This window comes from Chrysemys picta, chromosome 4 (assembly GCF_011386835.1).
Source record: "Chrysemys picta bellii isolate R12L10 chromosome 4, ASM1138683v2, whole genome shotgun sequence".
In the NCBI taxonomy this organism is placed as follows: domain Eukaryota; kingdom Metazoa; phylum Chordata; order Testudines; family Emydidae; genus Chrysemys; species Chrysemys picta.
Genome location: NC_088794.1, coordinates 81,888,777 through 81,907,934, shown reverse-complemented (window position 1 = coordinate 81,907,934; position 19,158 = coordinate 81,888,777). Strand labels below are relative to the sequence as shown.

Below are 19,158 nucleotides of genomic sequence, written 5' to 3'. Positions count from 1 at the left end.
CTGAGTATGGTTATCCAGCCAGTTATGCACCCACCTTATAGTAGCCCCATCTAAATTGTATTTGCCTAGTTTATCGATAAGAATATCATGCGAGACTGTATCAAATGCCTTACTAAAGTCTAGGTATACCACATCCACAGCTGTGGCAAAACTTCAGCAGCACCAATGGCCATACTGGCAATAGCCTGGGGCAGGAACCACCCCTAATTTAGGGTTATCATACATCCGGTTTTTCCCGGACATGTCCGGCTTTTTGATAATCAAACCCCCGTCCGGGGGGAATTGCCAAAAAGCCGAACATGTCCGGGAAAAATACCGCCGGCGGGGCACTTCCCCTCCCGCAGCTGCTGTGCTCCTCCCCTGACTCTTCGGCTCTGTTTAAGAGCCGAGCTGCTCGAGCGCTACCGGCTTCGGGCAACCCCCTTGCCTCCGGATCCCGAGCCGCTGGCCGGGCACTTCCCCTCCCGGGCTCCGGGGGCTCAGGGTCCAAAGGCATGGGGGCTGCCCGAAGCCGGTAGCGCACGGGCAGCTCGGCTCTTAAACAGAGCTGAAGAGTCAGGGGAGGAGCAGAGCAGCTGGAGCCCGGGAGGGGAAGTGCCCGGCCGGGGGCGCAGGGTCCGGAGGCATGGGGGCTGCCCGAAGCCCGAGCGCTACCGGCTTCATGGTTTGCCGGGCAGCCTCCAGACCCTGCGCCCCCGGCTGGGCGCTTCCCCTCCCGGGCTCCAGCTGTGCTGGGGAAGCTCCGGCCAGGGGTGCAGGGTCTGGAGGCTGCCCGGCAAACCGTGAAGCCAGTAGCACTCGGGCAGCCCTTTTTGCATGGCTGAGAGGGAGGAGGGGGAGTTAGGGCGGGGACTTTGGGGAAGAGGTGGAGTTGGGGCGGGGAAGGGGCGGGGGCGGGGATGGGAAAGGGGCGGGACCAGGGCCTGTGGAGTGTCCTCTTTTTTTATTTTTTAAATATGGTAACCCTACCTAATTTACACATATATTTACATATGATTTTAATAGGCAACAAACACTCAAAATGGAGCAAGCATCCACAAGATATTACAACACAACAGATGGACAAAATATGCTTTGAGCATTGCAGGAAGAGGCATGATAATGGTAGGACTTCACTGTCTCTCTAAAACCTGTTTCTTGGCTGTCTAGCTTTATCTTGGTGGTGACATGTGTAATACAGCAAGGGTCCAACTCTATTAGGCAATTGCAGTACTTTGATTTCTTTTCCCCTCCGGAGTTCCTATTTACAAATAAGAATTCCCAAAGAAGCTTGCACAAACACCAGCCCTCTTATTGGTGGGAGGCAGCATGGCCTAATGAACAGCGGCTTAGGTTTAGTTTAGGTTCCAAGAGGCTTGGGTTCTAATCCCAGCTCTGCCACTGACCTGCTAGTTGACCTTGGGCAAATCTCTTTCCCGCTCTGTGATTCAGTTTCCCCATCTGTAAAAAAGGGATAATGATACTGACCTTGTTTGCAAAGGACTGAGATCTATTGATAAAAGCACACTACAAGTAATAAGTATTTCTATTTGTATTATTGTGGCATCTAGGAGCCCCAGTCACAGACCAGCACCCCATTGTGCTAGGTGTTGTACAAACAGAGAAGAAAAAGATGGTCCTTGCCGCCCCAAAGCTTACAATTTAAGTATAAGACAAGAGACAACACTAGGGTTACCATACGTCCGGATTTTCCCGGACATGTCCGGCTTTTGGGGGCTCAAATCCCCGTCCGGGGGGAAATCCCCAAAAGCCGGGCATGTCCGGGAAAATCGGGAGGGAGGGAGGGCTCGGCCGGGGCCTCTTTGTCTGGGGTCGGCGGTGCGGGGCCGGGGCGGGGCCGGGGGCATGGTGCCGGGCCGGGAGCCGGGCCGGGTGCGCGGTGCCGGGCCGGTGTCCAGGCCGGGCCAGGGTCGCAGTGCTGGGCCGGGCTGGGCGCGGGGCCAGGCGGGGAGCCGGGGGCGCGGTGCCGGGCCGGGAGCCGGGGGGCCGGGCGCCGGGCTGGGGTCGGGAGCCGGGGGGCCGGGCCCGCGGGGCCGCCGGTCCGGGGTCGCGGGGCCGGCAGTGCTGGGCGGGCCGGGGGTGGTCGGCCGGGGCCGGCACCCCAGGGCCCGAGCCGACCCAGGCTGGAGCCGCCGGGGGGCCAGCCTCGGCCGCGCCTCCTCCCCCCACACCCCCCCTTACCTGCTTCAGGCTTCCCGCGAATCAAATGTTCGCGGGAAGCAGGGGAGGGGGCGGAGACTTTGGGGCATGGGCGGAGTTGGGGCGTGGGCGGGGCTGGGGGCGGGGCCCCGTGGAGTGTCCTCCATTTGGAGGCACAAAATATGGTAACCCTAGAAAACACATGGCTAGACAAACAGATTGAGTACCAGGAAACAATGAGCCAATATGGTTGGCATGGTCGGCTGTGGTCTCAGCACTCCAGCAGCCTAACTGTTGTAAATGTCTTTGTAGGCCTTGTAACAAGGAGAGTCTTAAACTGGATTTTGAAGAAGGATGATGAGTTAGTTTTGTGGATGCTTACAGGGAGCTTGTTCAAGGCATGAGTGGCAGCCTGGGAGAAGGCCCAAAGGTGCTTGTTTGAAAATTTAACAAGTGGTGGATAGAGACTATCATGGGCCAAACAGAGGCAGGAGTTGGCCTTCTGATGCTGACTGAGAGATAGGTAAGGGCATAGGCGCAGACTTTCCCTCTTTCCCCTGGGTGCTCGACCCCACTCTGTCCCCGCCCCCGCTCCACCCATTCCATGAGGCCCCACCCCCATTCCAACCTCTTCCCCAAAGTCCCCACCCCAACTGCGCTCCCTCCCTGCCCCTATTCCAACTCCTTCCCCAAATCCCTGCCCTGGCCCCGCCTTTTCCCCTGAGCGCATCACGTTCCCGCTCCTCCCCCCGCCCCTCCCAGAGAGTGCTAATGCTGCCAAACAGCTGTTCGGCGGCAGCCAGGCGGGAAGCGCTGGAAAGTAGGTGGAGGACCGGGGATGCGGCATGTTCGGGGCGGGGAGGAGGAGCTGGGACGGGGGAGGAGAGAGCTTGGCTGCCAGTGGGTTCAGAGCACCCACTAAGTTTTCCCCGTGGGTGCTCCATCCCTGGAGTCGGCGCCTATGGGTAAGGGGGGGAAAGGTCATGAAGGGCCTTGAAAGTAAAGACAAGCAGGTTATATCTGATATGATAGAGCAGTGGGAGCCAGTGAATTATTATGATGTAATTGTGTACATCAGTCAAGCATTGGGCACTGAGAGAAGTTCAACAAGATTGCTTTACAGAGCGTGGGTCTGAATATTGTAGCTGAAACACCAGCACCAGAACCAGGGAGGCCATGGTCCCTCCACTTTTTAACAAAAGAAACATATGCACTGTGGGAAAAACATGATCATGCTGATTAAGGCCAAGATGCACTATGAGATCGGCTGCATTCCTAGATATCCACTGCAATCCTAGATAATCATGTAATCAAAATAGCATTAAGTTTACATTTTTTGCTTAATAGATATCATACTGCTTCTATCTGCTACAGCCTGCTGATGGTGTGTTAGGTTTTCTAAAAATATATTTTTGATTTGATTTTTTTAATAAAACATTATAAAATGATTTTTCTATGGTAGCTCATATATGGGGACACGTTTATCTCCCTTCAAAGTTTTTTGTTATTCTTATTATTTTGCTGATGCCTATTTCCAAGGATATTTACAAGTTAGGGTTACAATTGTTAAAATATACATTATATATAAACAAGGATGATTCAATGGTAATGTTGCAGAATTGCAAGTTATAGTTCAATAATAATAATAGTGCAGTATTAATAGTGGAGTATACACAGAAAAATGATAAATGCAAGTGAAGTATAATACATGAAGTGCAAAAATAAAATGTTCCAATGTTTAGAACTAAAATTCTTTTTTTTGTTTGTTCATATCAGAATTATAACAAATATTATAATGTAGTTATATTTTGTATTCTGGGTTATTTATGTTACAATTGTATTTTGTGGAATATTTAAATAGTATTTTAATTCCTCCACCACTTTGGCCTTGGCCCCTCCACTTCTACAAAGGTTCCGGGGCCCTTAAGCTCAATCAATTCTAGCTACCTCTGGGTTCAGTTCGAGTCCAACTGAAAAATGGATCTGCAGACAACAACATGAACATTTGTGTGTCACCTGAAAAATGTTACCGATGGTCAACAAGATCTTGAAGCTTCTGGATCCTTTCAGAATAGGGACAACTGTCATGCTCCTTTTTTTTTTTTTTTCCTTGAGCATTTTTTTTTTTTTTTGGCCAGATGGAAAGTAGGAAAGGTCACGTCAGTTAAGTTGCTTATAAAAATGTCTGAAGCTGCAAGCCAAACACTCTCTGTGCTCCCATCAGTGATAAACAAAGATCCACGCTCCTCTCAGAAGTTCAGTGGCTCGTGCCTTAAAATATTTTGTCATTGGTTGAGTCAAGTGGATTCAGACTTACACAGAGAGGTGATTCTTACAGAATTAGCTATAGAATAGTCTTTCCCCAGGCTACCTCATCCAGCAGCTGCTGTATCCTATTGAGCATATTCTTCCTCCTTTCTCTCACTGATACTCCACTTTTCCAGAGGCATCTTAAAGCTCGGGGCAGCCAGTCTACATGCTTCAGCTCAAATGATCTCCAACCAAGGAGCTTTAGCATGCAATTTTGCCTACAATATGAACTGTCATACGTAGCCAGACATTCTAGCACTTAAAGTATAGAATTGGGGGAGAAGGGGGGAAAAAAACAACAACATAGGAACTGCCATCCTTGAGAAGACCTGAGTTCCATCTAGGCCAGTATCCCGTCTCTGATAGTGGCCAATACCAAACGATTCACAGAAAGGCACAAGTAGCACACTACCAGAAAATTATGGAATAACTTCTTTCTAATCCCAAACAATTTGTGCTTGGTTTGTGCTCTGAACCAGAGGTTTTAAATGCCATATTGTCTATCCCAGAGGTTCTCAAACTGTGGTTTGCAGCCCACCAGTGGTCCACGAGCTCCATTCAGGTGGTCCGCGGATAGTTCCCTCTAAGGTGCGCGCCTGGGCGGCTGCACACAAGAGAATAAAGGCCCACTCACCTAATTAGTGCCTGGACTAATAATTAGGTGCCTGGACCCTGGAGAAGATGCACATGTAAGGTGAGGTGGTGGGCTTGGGGGGGAACAGGGTGTAGGTGGGAGGGGACAATGGAGTGAGAAGAGGGGGTGGGGGGAATTTGGGATGTGCAGGGCTGCAGCGGCTAGAGAAAGAGGTGACTTTCCCCAGCTCCAGGTCTGTGGCTCCCAGGGAGAGACGGACCTCCTTCCCAGCCCCAGCTCTGTGGCTGCTGTGGCAGGGGAGAGACCCCCCTCCTTCCCAACCCCAGCTCAGGGGGCTGCTGCAGTGTGGGAGAGAGGACACATCCATCGCATTAGAAAGGTAAGGCTACTGATATTAAAATATGAGTTGTGTGCTTTTATTTGTAGAACAAAAAAAGTTAATCATTTTTTTATATAGTGCTTTTATCCAAAGCGCTTTACAATAGTTAGCTAACGGTACAAACAATATTTGGAAAGACCATTAAGTGGTCCGCCGAGACACTCAGCAATTTTCAAGTGGTCTGTGAAAAAAAAAAAAAGTTTGAGAACCACTGTTCTATCCTATATAATGAAGCTCTTAGACTTGATATTATCAAGTGAAAGTTAGTTCCACAAGTTAATTATGCATTATTTCATTGACCGTCCCCTTGTTCTTGAATTTTTCTTTTGTCATTGATCCTCTTCTTACCACTAATTCACTGTGTGTCCTTGATCGAGTCGCTTAATATCTCTCCTCTGTTTAACCACCTGTGAAAGAAGGATGATACTTACCTCAGAAATGTGTTGTGAATCTTAATGAATTAATGCTTGTAAACACTTCACGATCCTTGGATAAAGAGGACTAAGGGCAAACTATCATTTTTAGAATTATTACTACATCATGCTGAACTCTGGACTTACCCAACCATGCTTTGTTAATACCTATTCTCTATACAGCTACTTCTGCTGTAATATTATTAGCACCAGATGACAATCTAACCAGATGAGGATTTCCCCATTTTCAAACCACAAACACAATCCTCTTAAAATCATCCTTTTTTTCATAGGGAGGGAACTAGCAAGAAAAAAAAAACCCACACCTTGTTCCATTAACCATCATTTGGCACTCTGAATGTAGAACATCTGACTAATAATTCCTTTATCTACAAGAGACCCATTTACTGGATTCCGATAATAATAAATGGTGACATTTTCCATATCTTTGCCATTACAACACTGGCATGTTGAGAAGGGTAGAAATAGCAGCTGACATCCCTTAGAACAAGATATTTACTGCTACACAAGCTACTTCTTTCACTAGTCACTCAAGGACTGGATGAACAGGTACACATCTTATTCTATTGGATTTCAGGTACAGACATTTCACAGCTTTAGTTCATGGATTTCTAGAGCTTTGCCATTTAAATGCAAAAATTTAAGATATCCTAACAAAACCAGAAAGTTTCAGATACAGTATTTTAGAGAAGGAGTGAAGGGAGAAACATCTTGTTTTCTTTCCAGAGGTAAGATGATGTTCAGGGTCTCCCCAGATTTTCTGGCTGCTTTTCACACACACAGACCTCTTCATTCTTTCCCAGTGATTGCTCCTTGAAACTCAATGAAAGGTCCATGAAGCCAGAGAAAAAGTGATAGGATATCAGCAAACAAGGTATGAGTCATTATCATCTGCCATCACTCAAGCACATGAATGTGAACATTGGCACAAACCTAGACATTAAATGCAGTGATAACACTGACTCATAGGATGCAGGAGTTAACCATCAATATAGTCATCATACCCTCTACACACTGAGCTTTGAGTGCACTCTGCAATAATGAGATTCTTCATGCTCTAGACAAATCTGGCAATAGAAGGCCTGAGGCCCCACATCAATTCAGCCTGTGTCAATGGCTAAAAATGACAGACCTGTCTAGTTTTAAATTCCATCAACGAGAATTCCACAGAGTTTAGAGTTTATTATACCTTTTATCATTCAAACCCCAGTGACAAAGTGGAACAACATAAAATGGAGAGGGATGGAGAAGAAATATGTTTTTTTCCATACAGAAAAAAAAAAAAAGCAAACAGCTCTTCCCCCCTCTCCCTGTAACATCTCTCCATGAAATGAATCACAAAAGAGAGATCAATAACCCAAAACAAGTCAGAACGACAATGAAAAGGGAAGGAAAAAGGAAAAACAGAAACAATAGGTAGGTTCAGATGACTATTTTCATCAACCACATCATGTGAACAAAGTTCTCTTTCAAAAGCATAGGTACAGCAGAACCTCAAGAGTTACAAACACCAGAGTTACGAACCGACCAGTCAACCACACACCTCACTTGGAACTGAAAGTATGCAATCAGCCAGCAGCAGAACCCCCCCTTTTCCCCACCAAAAAGCAAATACAATACAGTACTGTGTTAAAGGTAAACTACTAACAAAAATAAAGTGAAAGTTTAAATAAAAAGATTTGACAAGGTAAGGAGACTGTTTCTGTGCTTGTTTCATTTAAATTAAGATAAAAGCAGCATTTTTCTTCTACACAGTAAATTTCAAAGCTGTATTAAATCAATGTTCAATTATAAACTTTAGAAAGAACACTGATAATGTTCTGTTCAGCGTTATGAACGATCTCCATTCCAGAGATGTTCATAATTCTGAGGTCCTACTTTATTGTATTAAGCAAAAGTAAATGAAAACTGATCGCTGGGAGTAGTGGGAGAGAAGAAATTAAGGGTGAAATTCTGGCCCTATTAAAATTAATGGAAGTTTTGCCAACAATTTCCAGAGCCAGAATTTCACCCAAAGAGAAGAGAAACCCATTTTACATTTATCAACATACCTGTTAATTTTTTTTCTTAATGGTAGAAACAAGTTCTGGCTTAGATAAGGTTATCTTCTGCTCCATCTAAACACATTAAAGACTGAAACATCTGTAATGGAACTGAAAACCAACTTTGTTTTTAGTGTTTAAATGACTAAAGTTGAATATGGTGAACATTTAGTCATGATCTGCTTAGTGGGTGCACATGAATACACATTTCAAACTTTTTAAAAATTGCTTTTATTAAATTCCATGTTGGCAACAAGAATTATGGAAAGGGGGATCTAATTCAACATCTTTGGATACGTTGGAACACGCTCTAAAAGTCAGAGTACTTGAGATCCACTCACAAGTTCTGAAGAACAGTATTGATAGGATTATTAATTTATGGAGCACCAGAATTTTACACAGCTCTTCACTATTTGGGACAGGGACTGCATCTGTGACTTTTTGTCTTTATTTGGCAAATACCTAGGACATTTTCAGTGCTACAGCAATCTAGACAAAAAGAGGCCAATGGTCTCTACCCTAAGCCGCTTTCAAACTAACTTGGACATCTTGGGAGGTCCTCCCAAGGACAGTTCCCCCCTCCCAGTTCCACACTTCCCTGCAGTAACTAGAAAGCTTTTTAAATTTTACTCGCCACACCTAATATTTCTGGAAATTGGTTCATTTGTTTCAACAAGCAAAAGGGGTTTTAAGATTTAAAACCATTTCCCTACATGTCTGCAGCCTTGCAGCACTGAGATGTTACATGAGAACTAACATTAAAACTGACTATTCTAGTATCATTACTTTTTGAAATTTGCATGGACATGATGTAAATGGAGAAAAGCCTTTAATTCCATTGATCATCAAATCCCATTGACTTACTTGGGGACCTTAGCAGGGGTAAGTGGAGTGGTTCCTAGCTTTCTGACTGAACCTAAAGCATTATTGTGAGCAATTGTTCCTCTGCCCTGAAGTTCTTCCCCTACAGGGTGCACAACTATCTATACTCTGACCTCTCTTATTCAATGGGTATCCGAGGCTGCAGAGAAGGGTAGTGAAGAGATATGGGCTGTGATGAAACCAGCAAAAAAGCAATAAAAGCATGCTGATTTCACCTAGCTTTACACCTCTATTTCTGACATGGCTGGAGCAGAAAACAAATTACCATGTCTAGAACTGTCTGGGTTGCAACCACATGCAGACGAGATGGGAAATAAAGCTGATTGGTTGGGGAAAGCCATGAGAAGAGCTAAAGGAACCTATAACAGAAACCCTGATATAGGGAGACAGATCATCAAAAGGTAAGAAACTTGTATGAGATATTGAAATCTAGTTATGGATGAAAATGTTTATCTACAAGGAAACAATCCAGCTTCTTATTTTATACATAAAATTCCAGTTTCCAAAAGAATAAGCTTCTTGCTTTAGATTCCAAAAACCCAGTGGTATGGGATTTTTGCAAAATCCCTCACAAAGTGACTCAAAATTTCATTTTACCAAGCAGTGTTGTCAAGCAGCATACAGTGAAACAAGTTAAAACCACAAATTCCATAAACTGGTACAATCTAGTGGCCCCTACATCTACTGCAACATACGCGATGGGTAAACTATCAATTTCTTCCTCCTTCCCAGAACAGATGAACAACAACAAAAAACCCTACCACTAATACTCCTTATTATTTCTGCATAGATCTCCCTTGTTCTCCTTATACTGACTCGGTCATAGCTTCCCTGTGGTGATGCTTTATGGCCTGTGTGAAATTAAAAGCAGGAAGCCTAATGGGTCTTGTTAAAGATTAAACAGGCACAGTGTTACCTAGTGCAAATTAAACTTAACATCTCAGGTTGCTCGTGTCAATTTTCTCAAACACAGGGAAAAAGGTAATTGTCAATTAATGAGACCATCGACTAAGGGTGGTAGAAATCTATAACATGGAACAATCTGGAGCTATATAATCTCAATCAGCATTCTGTAATGGAAAGGCTTTCAGACAGATACACAGAGTAATTGGCTGCTCCCATGTGGCCCGTCCTCTAAGCTATACAATAGTCCAATTAAAATGTAACATTGGCAGCAGCACAATTATTTGGTTTCTATATCACAAGTCAATGTTTGTTGAATCAAAAGTTGCAAATATTAACGACGCATGCATGGAATAGTAAAATGTGGATTGCTGCCATGGGATCAACTTGAGCATCAGACACAACAGTCAAATGCACCTTAATAATGAAACATTTCCAATTCTCCACATTCACACATAGCATATGTAATACACCACAGAATTCATATATTTTCTTGGGCTCTGCATGGAAATCCAGGTGGCTCATCATATAGAAATTCCTTTTTCCAATCTTGGGGGTAGTTCCCCTGAATACTTTTTAACATCATTCACAGATAAGATGAGAAAACACTGGTTTGAGATCAACCTCCCCTTGTTATCCCCTTGCTATTCCAAAACATGACAAGGTTAAAAACCTAGGCATTCAGTCTGAAAGCAAGAATTAAATAATCAAGTGGATCTGTACGGTTCTGTCCTAGAAAAGTTTTGGAACATGTGTGTGTTAACAGGCTTATGCTCAAGAAAGGAAATGTTTTCATAGTAATCCTTCTTTCCATTCCCTTGGATTTGATCTCCTCAAGCACACCAAGGAAAGAGATGGAGAATGGAGAATTAAGTGTAGACAATAAGACCAAAGGATTGACGTGGGGATCCAAATGCAATTGTTGTTGTCAAAATGGTCCCAGTAGATTAAGGCCTTCAAGGTACTCCGCTACCATGTTGATGGGTGTGAGATAAGGACCTGAATAGAAATCAAAAGGTACAGCAAGAAACATTTTCCAGCTTTGTCCCATGAGGTTGCATCTCATCAGGTAGAATGATCTGCTGAAAGAAAATGAGTTATCTTGACCCACGTTTCCTTCCTTGATGCTGAACCTTCCCAGTTAAGTTAGGATAAATCAGGTTTAGAAGAGATTTTCTAAAGGGAAAAATAATTTTACCTTACCAGACTTTTGTTTTACTTTATTTATTTATTTTTTTAAACAGCCCAATAGCTAGTAAGGAACAGAGTCTAACATTTTCTCTCATGAGGCAGAGATAATATTTTGTCCCCACAAACTGCTAATGACAGAGCAACTCAAATGTCTACGATGAAAGCCAGTATCTTTCTATAAAAGTTGTAAATATGTCTGAGTATTACATGGTTGCTTACAGGGCCAGACGGAATGTCTTCTCTCAGCCATCTTGGAAATGTTTTACATTCTTTGTACAGAGACTTTCCAGAGAGCCTATATGTCCTTTAACAAGGAAATTCATCATATGATCCATCAGTTGGAAAACAAAGTTAGATAACCAACACATAGTTTTAATATAATAATAAAAATATATGGAGATATACCTATCTCATAGAACTGGAAGGGACCTTGAAAGATCATCGAGTCCAGCCCCCTGCCTTCACTAGCAGGACCAAGTATTGATTTTTGCCCAGATCACTAGGTGGCCCCTCAAGGACTGAACTCACAACTCTGGGTTTAGCAGGCCAATGCTCAAACCACTGAGCTATTCCTCCCCCCCACTAATGTTCACACTGAAGGTATGGAGACTGCTGGACATATTAATGTGGTACATCTGACTAAAAAAATTACAATCTGGAAATTATAGTCATATGCTAAGGGGTCCTCTTTGAAGCTCTAAAATTCTGACTTGACTCTTGTAGAAAGAATAAATTTGAGAGACAGGCAGTTTTCTTTAAGACTAGTGCTACCGTGCCACAGTCATCTACAGGAGTGATGTCTATCAGTTTCTTCCCCCATGGAGCATTATATAAGTTCTCCATTGACTACCTAATGAGAGGGCTGGAGAAAAGTTTCCACGGTTTTAATAGTATTTCACTTAAACACTAGGCACTAATTTAACAGAAGACAATATAGATATTCAGTATTTATTTCCCCTCGTTCTTGGTGAAGACAGATCTGTTTTTGAGAGTTCAACTCCTACATTTTATTCCTAAACTGAAGTCCATTCTGTTTGAGACATCACAGTTGGGTTGCTGTGAAAAGGATGATCCTAGAGCACAGCAGAACGAGCAGCACGTTACAGGCAAAACAGATGAACTCTGTTGAAACAAAGATACTGTTTGCAAGCAAATATGATACTTACAAAATAAAAGTTGACTTATTTTTATCTCTGTACCCCAAAATTTTTCCAAGGTTTTCCATAAGGCACCAGTAGCTCCATAATAGTATCTTGCAATCTAACTTCAAGCATTGTTGTGGGTTATGCACAAATCAATAGGTCAAAATTATCTCCCTGATAGGAGTTATTACACTTTACAGAAGTTTGCTTCTGTGGTTTGATGGAGCCTTGACCAAATCTATTCCATTCCAGTCAGGTCCTTATAATACATCCATCTCCATGGTATGTGCGTGCACCATTCTATTTTCTGTGGTGTTGCTGATAGATCCAGCATTGAAGATTATACTGTAGTTTGAATGCTATGCTAGCCAATGAAACACAAGTCTGTTCCACTTAAGACATATTTGTTCTAGAAAATAGATGAGAGCAGATCTTGGATTCAGATTCCATCATAATTTCTGAGTAATAATCTAGGGGGAAAGAGAGTTAGTATACCTAATTGAAAGCTAAATGCTACATTGCCTTTATTTTAAAGAAAAGCCAACGCAAAAAGTCATTTTAACAGGCAAGCTGTAAAGCAATTTGATCTCTAAATGTCTGCATTTCATTCTCCTTTATAGTGTTTGCATTCTTTAAGTACCTCATTCCAGCTACCAGATATTTTTAAAACAAGAGGAATCATTCCTCAGGCAAGTTTTTTTTTAAACTGGTGATTTCTCTTTTAATAGATTCACGTTTAGAACAGTGAGTCCAGCTGTAAGTGGCAGGTGGACATGCTAACAGACGCCAAACAAACAGAGGTACACAGATGGCTTATGAAAAAGGGTTCTCTGAATTCCCAGTACTGCAAGAGTTAAAGGAAAGAAAGGAATATGACAGACAGTTCAACGACATATAGCTCTAACCCAACCCATCACCCTGAAATTTCTTCATGGAGAGCTGTAAAAGGGAGGCCTCACTTCACTGACTCAGATGTCAGTTTCCAACAATCACGTGAAATACATAGGTGGGGTAGAATAAAGAGGAGTCTGGATATATCAAATCTTGGCAAGTAGGTTGGGTACCAGTGCCATTTGGACACCTGGATCTTGTAGGACTAGATATTTAGCCAATGTGGCAGAAGTGACCCAGAAACATTTAGGCTATTTTTTTTTTAAATATAAAAGACAGGTCTGATATATCTTTTTTAAAGTGAGTGTATCTTTGGGATTCTGAGCCCCCAATGAACACTTGGGTTTTACTGCTGTGCTTAGTTTTTGAAAATCAAATAGATTTTTCTTTTCCCTTTAATGAAAAATAGCATCAGGTTATTACTTACAGGCTTGAAAGAGCCAGCAGATACTCCAGATGCCCTGATAGTTGATGATGCAGAAATACCCAAGAAATACTGGCAAAAAAACGCCACCCCAAACAAACTGAGGAATAAATATTGTGTTTAGTGAGGATTTAATATTCCCAAGGTGATTTCAAAAGATCATTTAGGGCTTTTGAGAAGCAATAGGATGGGAGGGGTGTCAACATCCCATTAACAATACATTCATTACCCATGTCAGATGGAAAACACTACAGAGCTTGGTGTCTCATTAATATCAGAGCCACTCATTTGTTTACGAATAGAATTTCACCCTTGAAACAGAACTCTGAATTTTAAGCACTAGGAGCGTCACAGTGTGTTGGACACTGTCACACAGGCTATTACAGTTTTAACGCACAAGCTAAGCAATAGCACAACAGCATTGCAGAGATAGGCTGAAGAACTGTGTTTGAATAGCAGCGTGAAACGGTTTCATTAAAGCATTTTTTTAAAGAATTATTGAACTTATTAAATTTAGTGTCAAGCTTGAAATTAAATACTCCAATGAATTAAACATATTAAAGATGAGAAAATCACTATAGTACCCGGCATTACATCTCTCGGCTGTACAGTGAACTCCCTATAGATGGAAGAGAAAAATCAATGCAAACTGGATCAGTTCTGGTCTAGCAACAAGAGACTGAAGCTGGTGAGAATGATGGTAAGTCCAGCAATTATTCTGGTGCTGGATTTACAGCAGCCATCACCAGAGGAAGACAGAAGTGAAGAGAAGTGTAGTAGGTATTAGAGGGAACCTCCATTATAAAGGCAATTGCTCTGCAGGAAAGGGTGATACATTTTCTGTGATGGCTATCATTTTGCTTCTTTGGATTCATTCTTTTTGGCTGTTACACCATCAAAAGAACTCATCTGTTGCAAAATCTACTAGTTCTATGGTTACCTAGTTGATTAACAACTTCACAGATCCTATAACACACAGTAACATTTGCTGAACTTGCTGGGGGTCAAGTGCACATGCTTGCGAAAGCAAAGGGTCAGTGGCAAACTGTGCTTTTGAGGGGGAGGAGGGAGCAGACCATTAAAAAAATTGTTAGAAATCCATGAGTGACAAAAGAAATTATGTGAAGGAATGAAGTCAACTTATCCTGACTAGCACACGGGCTCCCCACCTGCATATGCTGACCTTTTATGATGAAATTATCAATGAATATCCAAGACCCCGCATACTCCATAGCAAGAAAATCCTAAATTCTGCATCAGGATTCCTGAATTCTGTACAGCTCAGGTAGAAGTGCAGTGGCAGCCTCATTTAAATTAATAAATGGAAGTTTTTATTTAATTAAAACATGAACATGAATAATATAGGCAGAGCAGATGCCCCATCTTATTTATTATGATATTAAATTCAACGTATTCTATCCTGTCCCCACGTTCAGTTTTCGTTGTGCCAGAGATTTTTCTACTCTCAGTGCATCGCTGCATAGTAGAAGTTGTCAGGGGAAAGCTGGAGGCTTTGGCAGTTGAGCAGAGGGATTGTTGGGACTTTTGACACTCAAGCAGACAGGAGAGATCGTTTTGGTTTTGTCAGATATATGCATACACTAGATGTTTCTGCTAAAATGATTAGCAATAACATAGTTAATGATGACATTTTTAATTACAATCATTAGGGTTCAGAGTTAGCACCCCACTGAGATGAAGAGCACAGGTTGGAGCCTATTTCAGGCTGTTTGGAGACTTGAGCAGATGTCACTGCATCAGCAGACAGTTCACATTTTCAAGGTTTTCTTTGCAACCACAAGAGCTAGAAACAATGTTTTGTCTAGATCCCACATAAGAAGATGAAGTAATCCTCATACTGGATAATTCTGAACTAACCTGCCATAGGGAAATCATGTTTATTATGGAAGTGCGTAAGGACCAATCAAGAAGGGGTCCCATTGGGATAGGCACTGTACAAACACAAAGTAGAAGATGATCTTTGCCTCAAATTGTTTCCCTTAACCCCAAGCAGTAAGTGGTTGGTTTGTGACTTGAAAACTAAGGGTTTATAAGCCCTTTCAGATTTCCAGCTGTGGATGTTCTCATTCCCCTTGGCCCCATTTCTAATATTTTTGAGTCCTAATAAGCTCTCCATTCTTCCCAACGATGTCTTGTGGCAGCAAGTTCCACAAGTTAATTTGGCATTTTGTTAAAAAAAAAAAAAATCTCTCTCTTATCTAAAGGAGAACACAGATGTGCAAGAAAAAGGCCGTGTGTGTGTGTATATATATATATATATATATATAAAGTGTTTGCTTGTTTTTCATTGCCTAGCTATATTTTGTTTTAAAAATCAATAATGACTTAGAAAAAGAGAAAATTGCTGTTTGATTTCTTTAAAATCTATTTGTACATTTGAGAAAGTATAAACCAACGAAGGGGACACATGTCTCAGTTTCACACCATTCAGCGACCTTCCTCCTAGCCCCACTGGTACACATATATCATGTTCATGTTAGAGTGCAAGACTGAAAAGGAAAATATTTCTCTGACTAACTCTGTGGTTGATGACACTCTGCTCCTGTCAATGTGGCAAATGGAGTCTACCACAGCATACTCATCTGTACTTCCAGAGAAATTACTCCTGCCTGTCAGTCAAGGAATGGAAGAGAGATGAAACCCATTTCCATGATGAATAAATCAGAGGTAATTAAGGTCAGGATGTCTTCAGTGTGTGCTGGGACAGAACTTCATTTAATGTTATTACATTCCTGCTGAAATCATGACCAGGGTAGTTTACCTTTCTCTTCCCTCCCCTTGTTCCCCCCACCAGCCATTCAGCTTTACAGATATTTATTACTTTACATTTTGACAGAAGTTTTTCTTCTTTGGAGCGGGGTAACTTAAAGGGAAGCAAAGTCTTAAATCCAAAAGAGCAGTAGCGCCTGTTACAAACGGAAGACAGATTTTAGTACTATAAATGGAAAACCTGTTGTAAAAGGAGTGTGAAATTCATGGGTGTCCAAACTGCTTGGCCTGCAAGAAGCCCAACAAGGGACTCTATTGATGGTTGTGTCTGAAACAATGAAAACCTGAAAGGACGTACCTGACAACAATTTTTAGAAACAGAAGCAGTGTCCACAGCTGGAGTTGCTCTGCATTTGAATGACTGACCCTTCCACTACTTATCTGTTACAATTGGGCAAACACATCCTAGGTATTCCAAGCGAGGCTGAAGACTCCATTTTCCTGTCAGCTCTTTGCCACATTGAAAACTAGAATAATGAGTAAAGAGACATAAGATAACACAGCAGGAGCCAGCGTTTTTGACTGAGGGCTTTGCTAGGCACAAACTGGGGTGGTGGGGGGAGTCTTCCTCTCCAAACCAACTGATGGTCTCAGAGCAAACCTGACAGCTTTCCTCTAGTAATGGAAATCCGCAAGATTTTCTTCCGAGACTCCCAGCCACACATGCTTTTACAAACTGTAGCCTCCCAGAGTCCTCATTTCACCACACCATTTTCTGAAACACTTGCATACCAGGGGGGAAAATGTAGGGGCTGGCAAAAAGAATTGATTATTCAGCACTAATAATAAAGTTTAAAATACCCTGGGGCTTCACTGCACCTTTTAATGAGCTGCTGACATGACATGAAAGACTCTGGCTATTGAAAAATAGTTCTGCTTGTGTTGTGTATTACCTATCTTCTGTATTTCATCTCTATGGACATAACTCATGACGACATCAACATGAGAACAGGATTTCTCTCAACAGTTCATTTTCTCCAGCTGCTTTTGCTCCACTCTACTCACATTCCTCCATCTGCAAGAGCACAACTTGTTGCTCTGGAAAGGATCATGCCCGACAGAGGAGTAGGATTTCACCTTTGGAATGAGGAGGTGAACACAGAAGTTTTGTGGATAAGGGAGGGATATGAAAATATATTGTATACAATGCAAGCAGAACTGCTTGCAGAGAGGCCCGTTTTTCATTCCTCCATGAGGTGTCAGCAGCTCTTTAACAGATTATTCTCCCACTTGCAGCTGTCAGAAGCGTTAACCTTGTTGTTTGAGATCAGCTTGCTGGGCAGGCTCAGAGACCATTCAGTTCACACTATTACAGAGCTGTCAAAACCAAGGAAGCCCCGCTACAGCCATAGGGCCATGCACCAGAGCGGTCTACCTCCATAGCCTTTCAGAGTGGTGGTGGTCGGGGGAGGCAGGCAGCTGTAGCTATGCTCTCTCCCATCAGGGGACATTGAGTACCTTCAGTTCCTACCTGAGACATAGCAGTTGAGGGCACTCAGCTCCTTGCAAGATCAAATCTATTATAATTCACAACTCTGGACAGCATTATTTGTGTATTTGAAACCTTGCATGTGGTGTTTGAACGCAGCCTAGAGGACGTATTTGGCTTTAAGTTGCTCTGTGGGGCCTACTGAACTGGCTCAGTGTTCTTTTGTGATGAGTGTGGGACCTAATTACAGTGGGTGATGTGAAAATGTAACTTAAGACCACAACTGTTTGTTTCCGTGCCAATGAATTAATACCGTGCATTCAACAGTCCCTCATTCTTCAGACATTGTCTTATACACACAACTCCCACTCACTTCTCACACACACCCCATTTAATTATGTTCCACATATGGGTGATCATTTTGGAATGAGCTGTACACCCAGAACCCTGACGAGAGAGAGAGAGAAGGAGAAAAAGGAAGAAAGGAGAGCAGAATCTGAAATTAAGAAAGGATGGAGAACTGGGGAAAAAATCCCTTTACCACCTTTTCAAATTTTATCTTTGAAATGAATTAATTATGACATGGAAAAAAGACAGTCTGAATGTCTTGGAATTTAAACTCAGGGAAGCAGCAAATGTAAGCTCAATGATATAAAAAAATTGCCAATCTATTATTCTAATCATAACTGTCATCACAGATTTAAGCACAGTTTAATACTCTGATTAATGTCTACTTTGGCCCTCTGCAGCCCTCTGCAGGGCTGTCTGCAGTAAGAGCATAGCAAACGAAAATTAAAAAAAGAGGTAGAAGAATGGAAAATTCCCATTACTGGATAGCTTTCCCATCAGAGAGCTCACTGTGAACACCACACTCACAGGAAATGTCTGTATCTGTTCCTTAGAACACTAACCCACACAGCACCAAATGGAATTAGTGTGAAGCATTCTACATGGACAACGCAGTCAGAACCTGCCTTTTGCAGTCCCCGATTTTGTCAAGAGCATCTTGTCTACATAGACCATGTAAAGCAAATATTCCCAGCTATCATTTCTTAATTAGACCAATGAACTGGAAAGTTACAGATGTTAGCTATGGAGATGGACAAAAAGGAGAATATTCTGAGTCTGGGCTGTTCAGACTGTCCCTCCACTCCCCGAGCACATTTTCTTAATGTTTTTCCCAATCTAGATTTAAATATTAATTGTATAGAACACATGACCATGCTGGGAAAGGTCTTGAAATCACACGGAAGGTGGCTGGACTTGGTCCAACGGGAACAAATTACAAAGCCAAGGTCAATCATTTGAGAAAGCTTTGACATCAGATATGGAGTATACCAACTTGGGTTGTGACAAGAAGCGTTTTCCAGCTGATTTTAACTACTGTGGATGCTGCAAAGCTGTTCAGATATTTAAGGAAATAAGCATGGACCCCGCAGCCTTGTTCCTCATTACAAAGGCTATGTCTACACTGCAATATAAGCCTGGGCTCAGATTCAGGCTCGAGCCCAACCCCCACTTCCATCTACACCCAATTCTGCCTGACTCTGGCCAGCAAGTCCTCCGGGCCCAGGATCTCCGGTGGGGAGGGGGTAGGAGGTTCAAGC

At 42.6% G+C, this 19,158-nt stretch overlaps 1 protein-coding gene across 3 annotated transcripts in view; it reads right to left on the bottom strand.

The window, feature by feature from the left end:
* The window catches only part of LOC101950900 (transmembrane protein 263-like), a 317,383-nt gene that overhangs the window by 239,505 nt on the left and 58,720 nt on the right, over window positions 1–19,158 (bottom strand). Inside the window, exon 3 of one of the 3 annotated variants that reach the window (XM_042849190.2) lies at window positions 1,386–1,440. The exons of the other annotated variants lie outside the window; for them this stretch is intronic. Coding sequence (XP_042705124.2) covers window positions 1,386–1,440 — 55 coding nt within the window. The remainder of the gene's footprint in view (window positions 1–1,385; window positions 1,441–19,158) is intronic. 3 annotated transcript variants of the gene reach the window in all.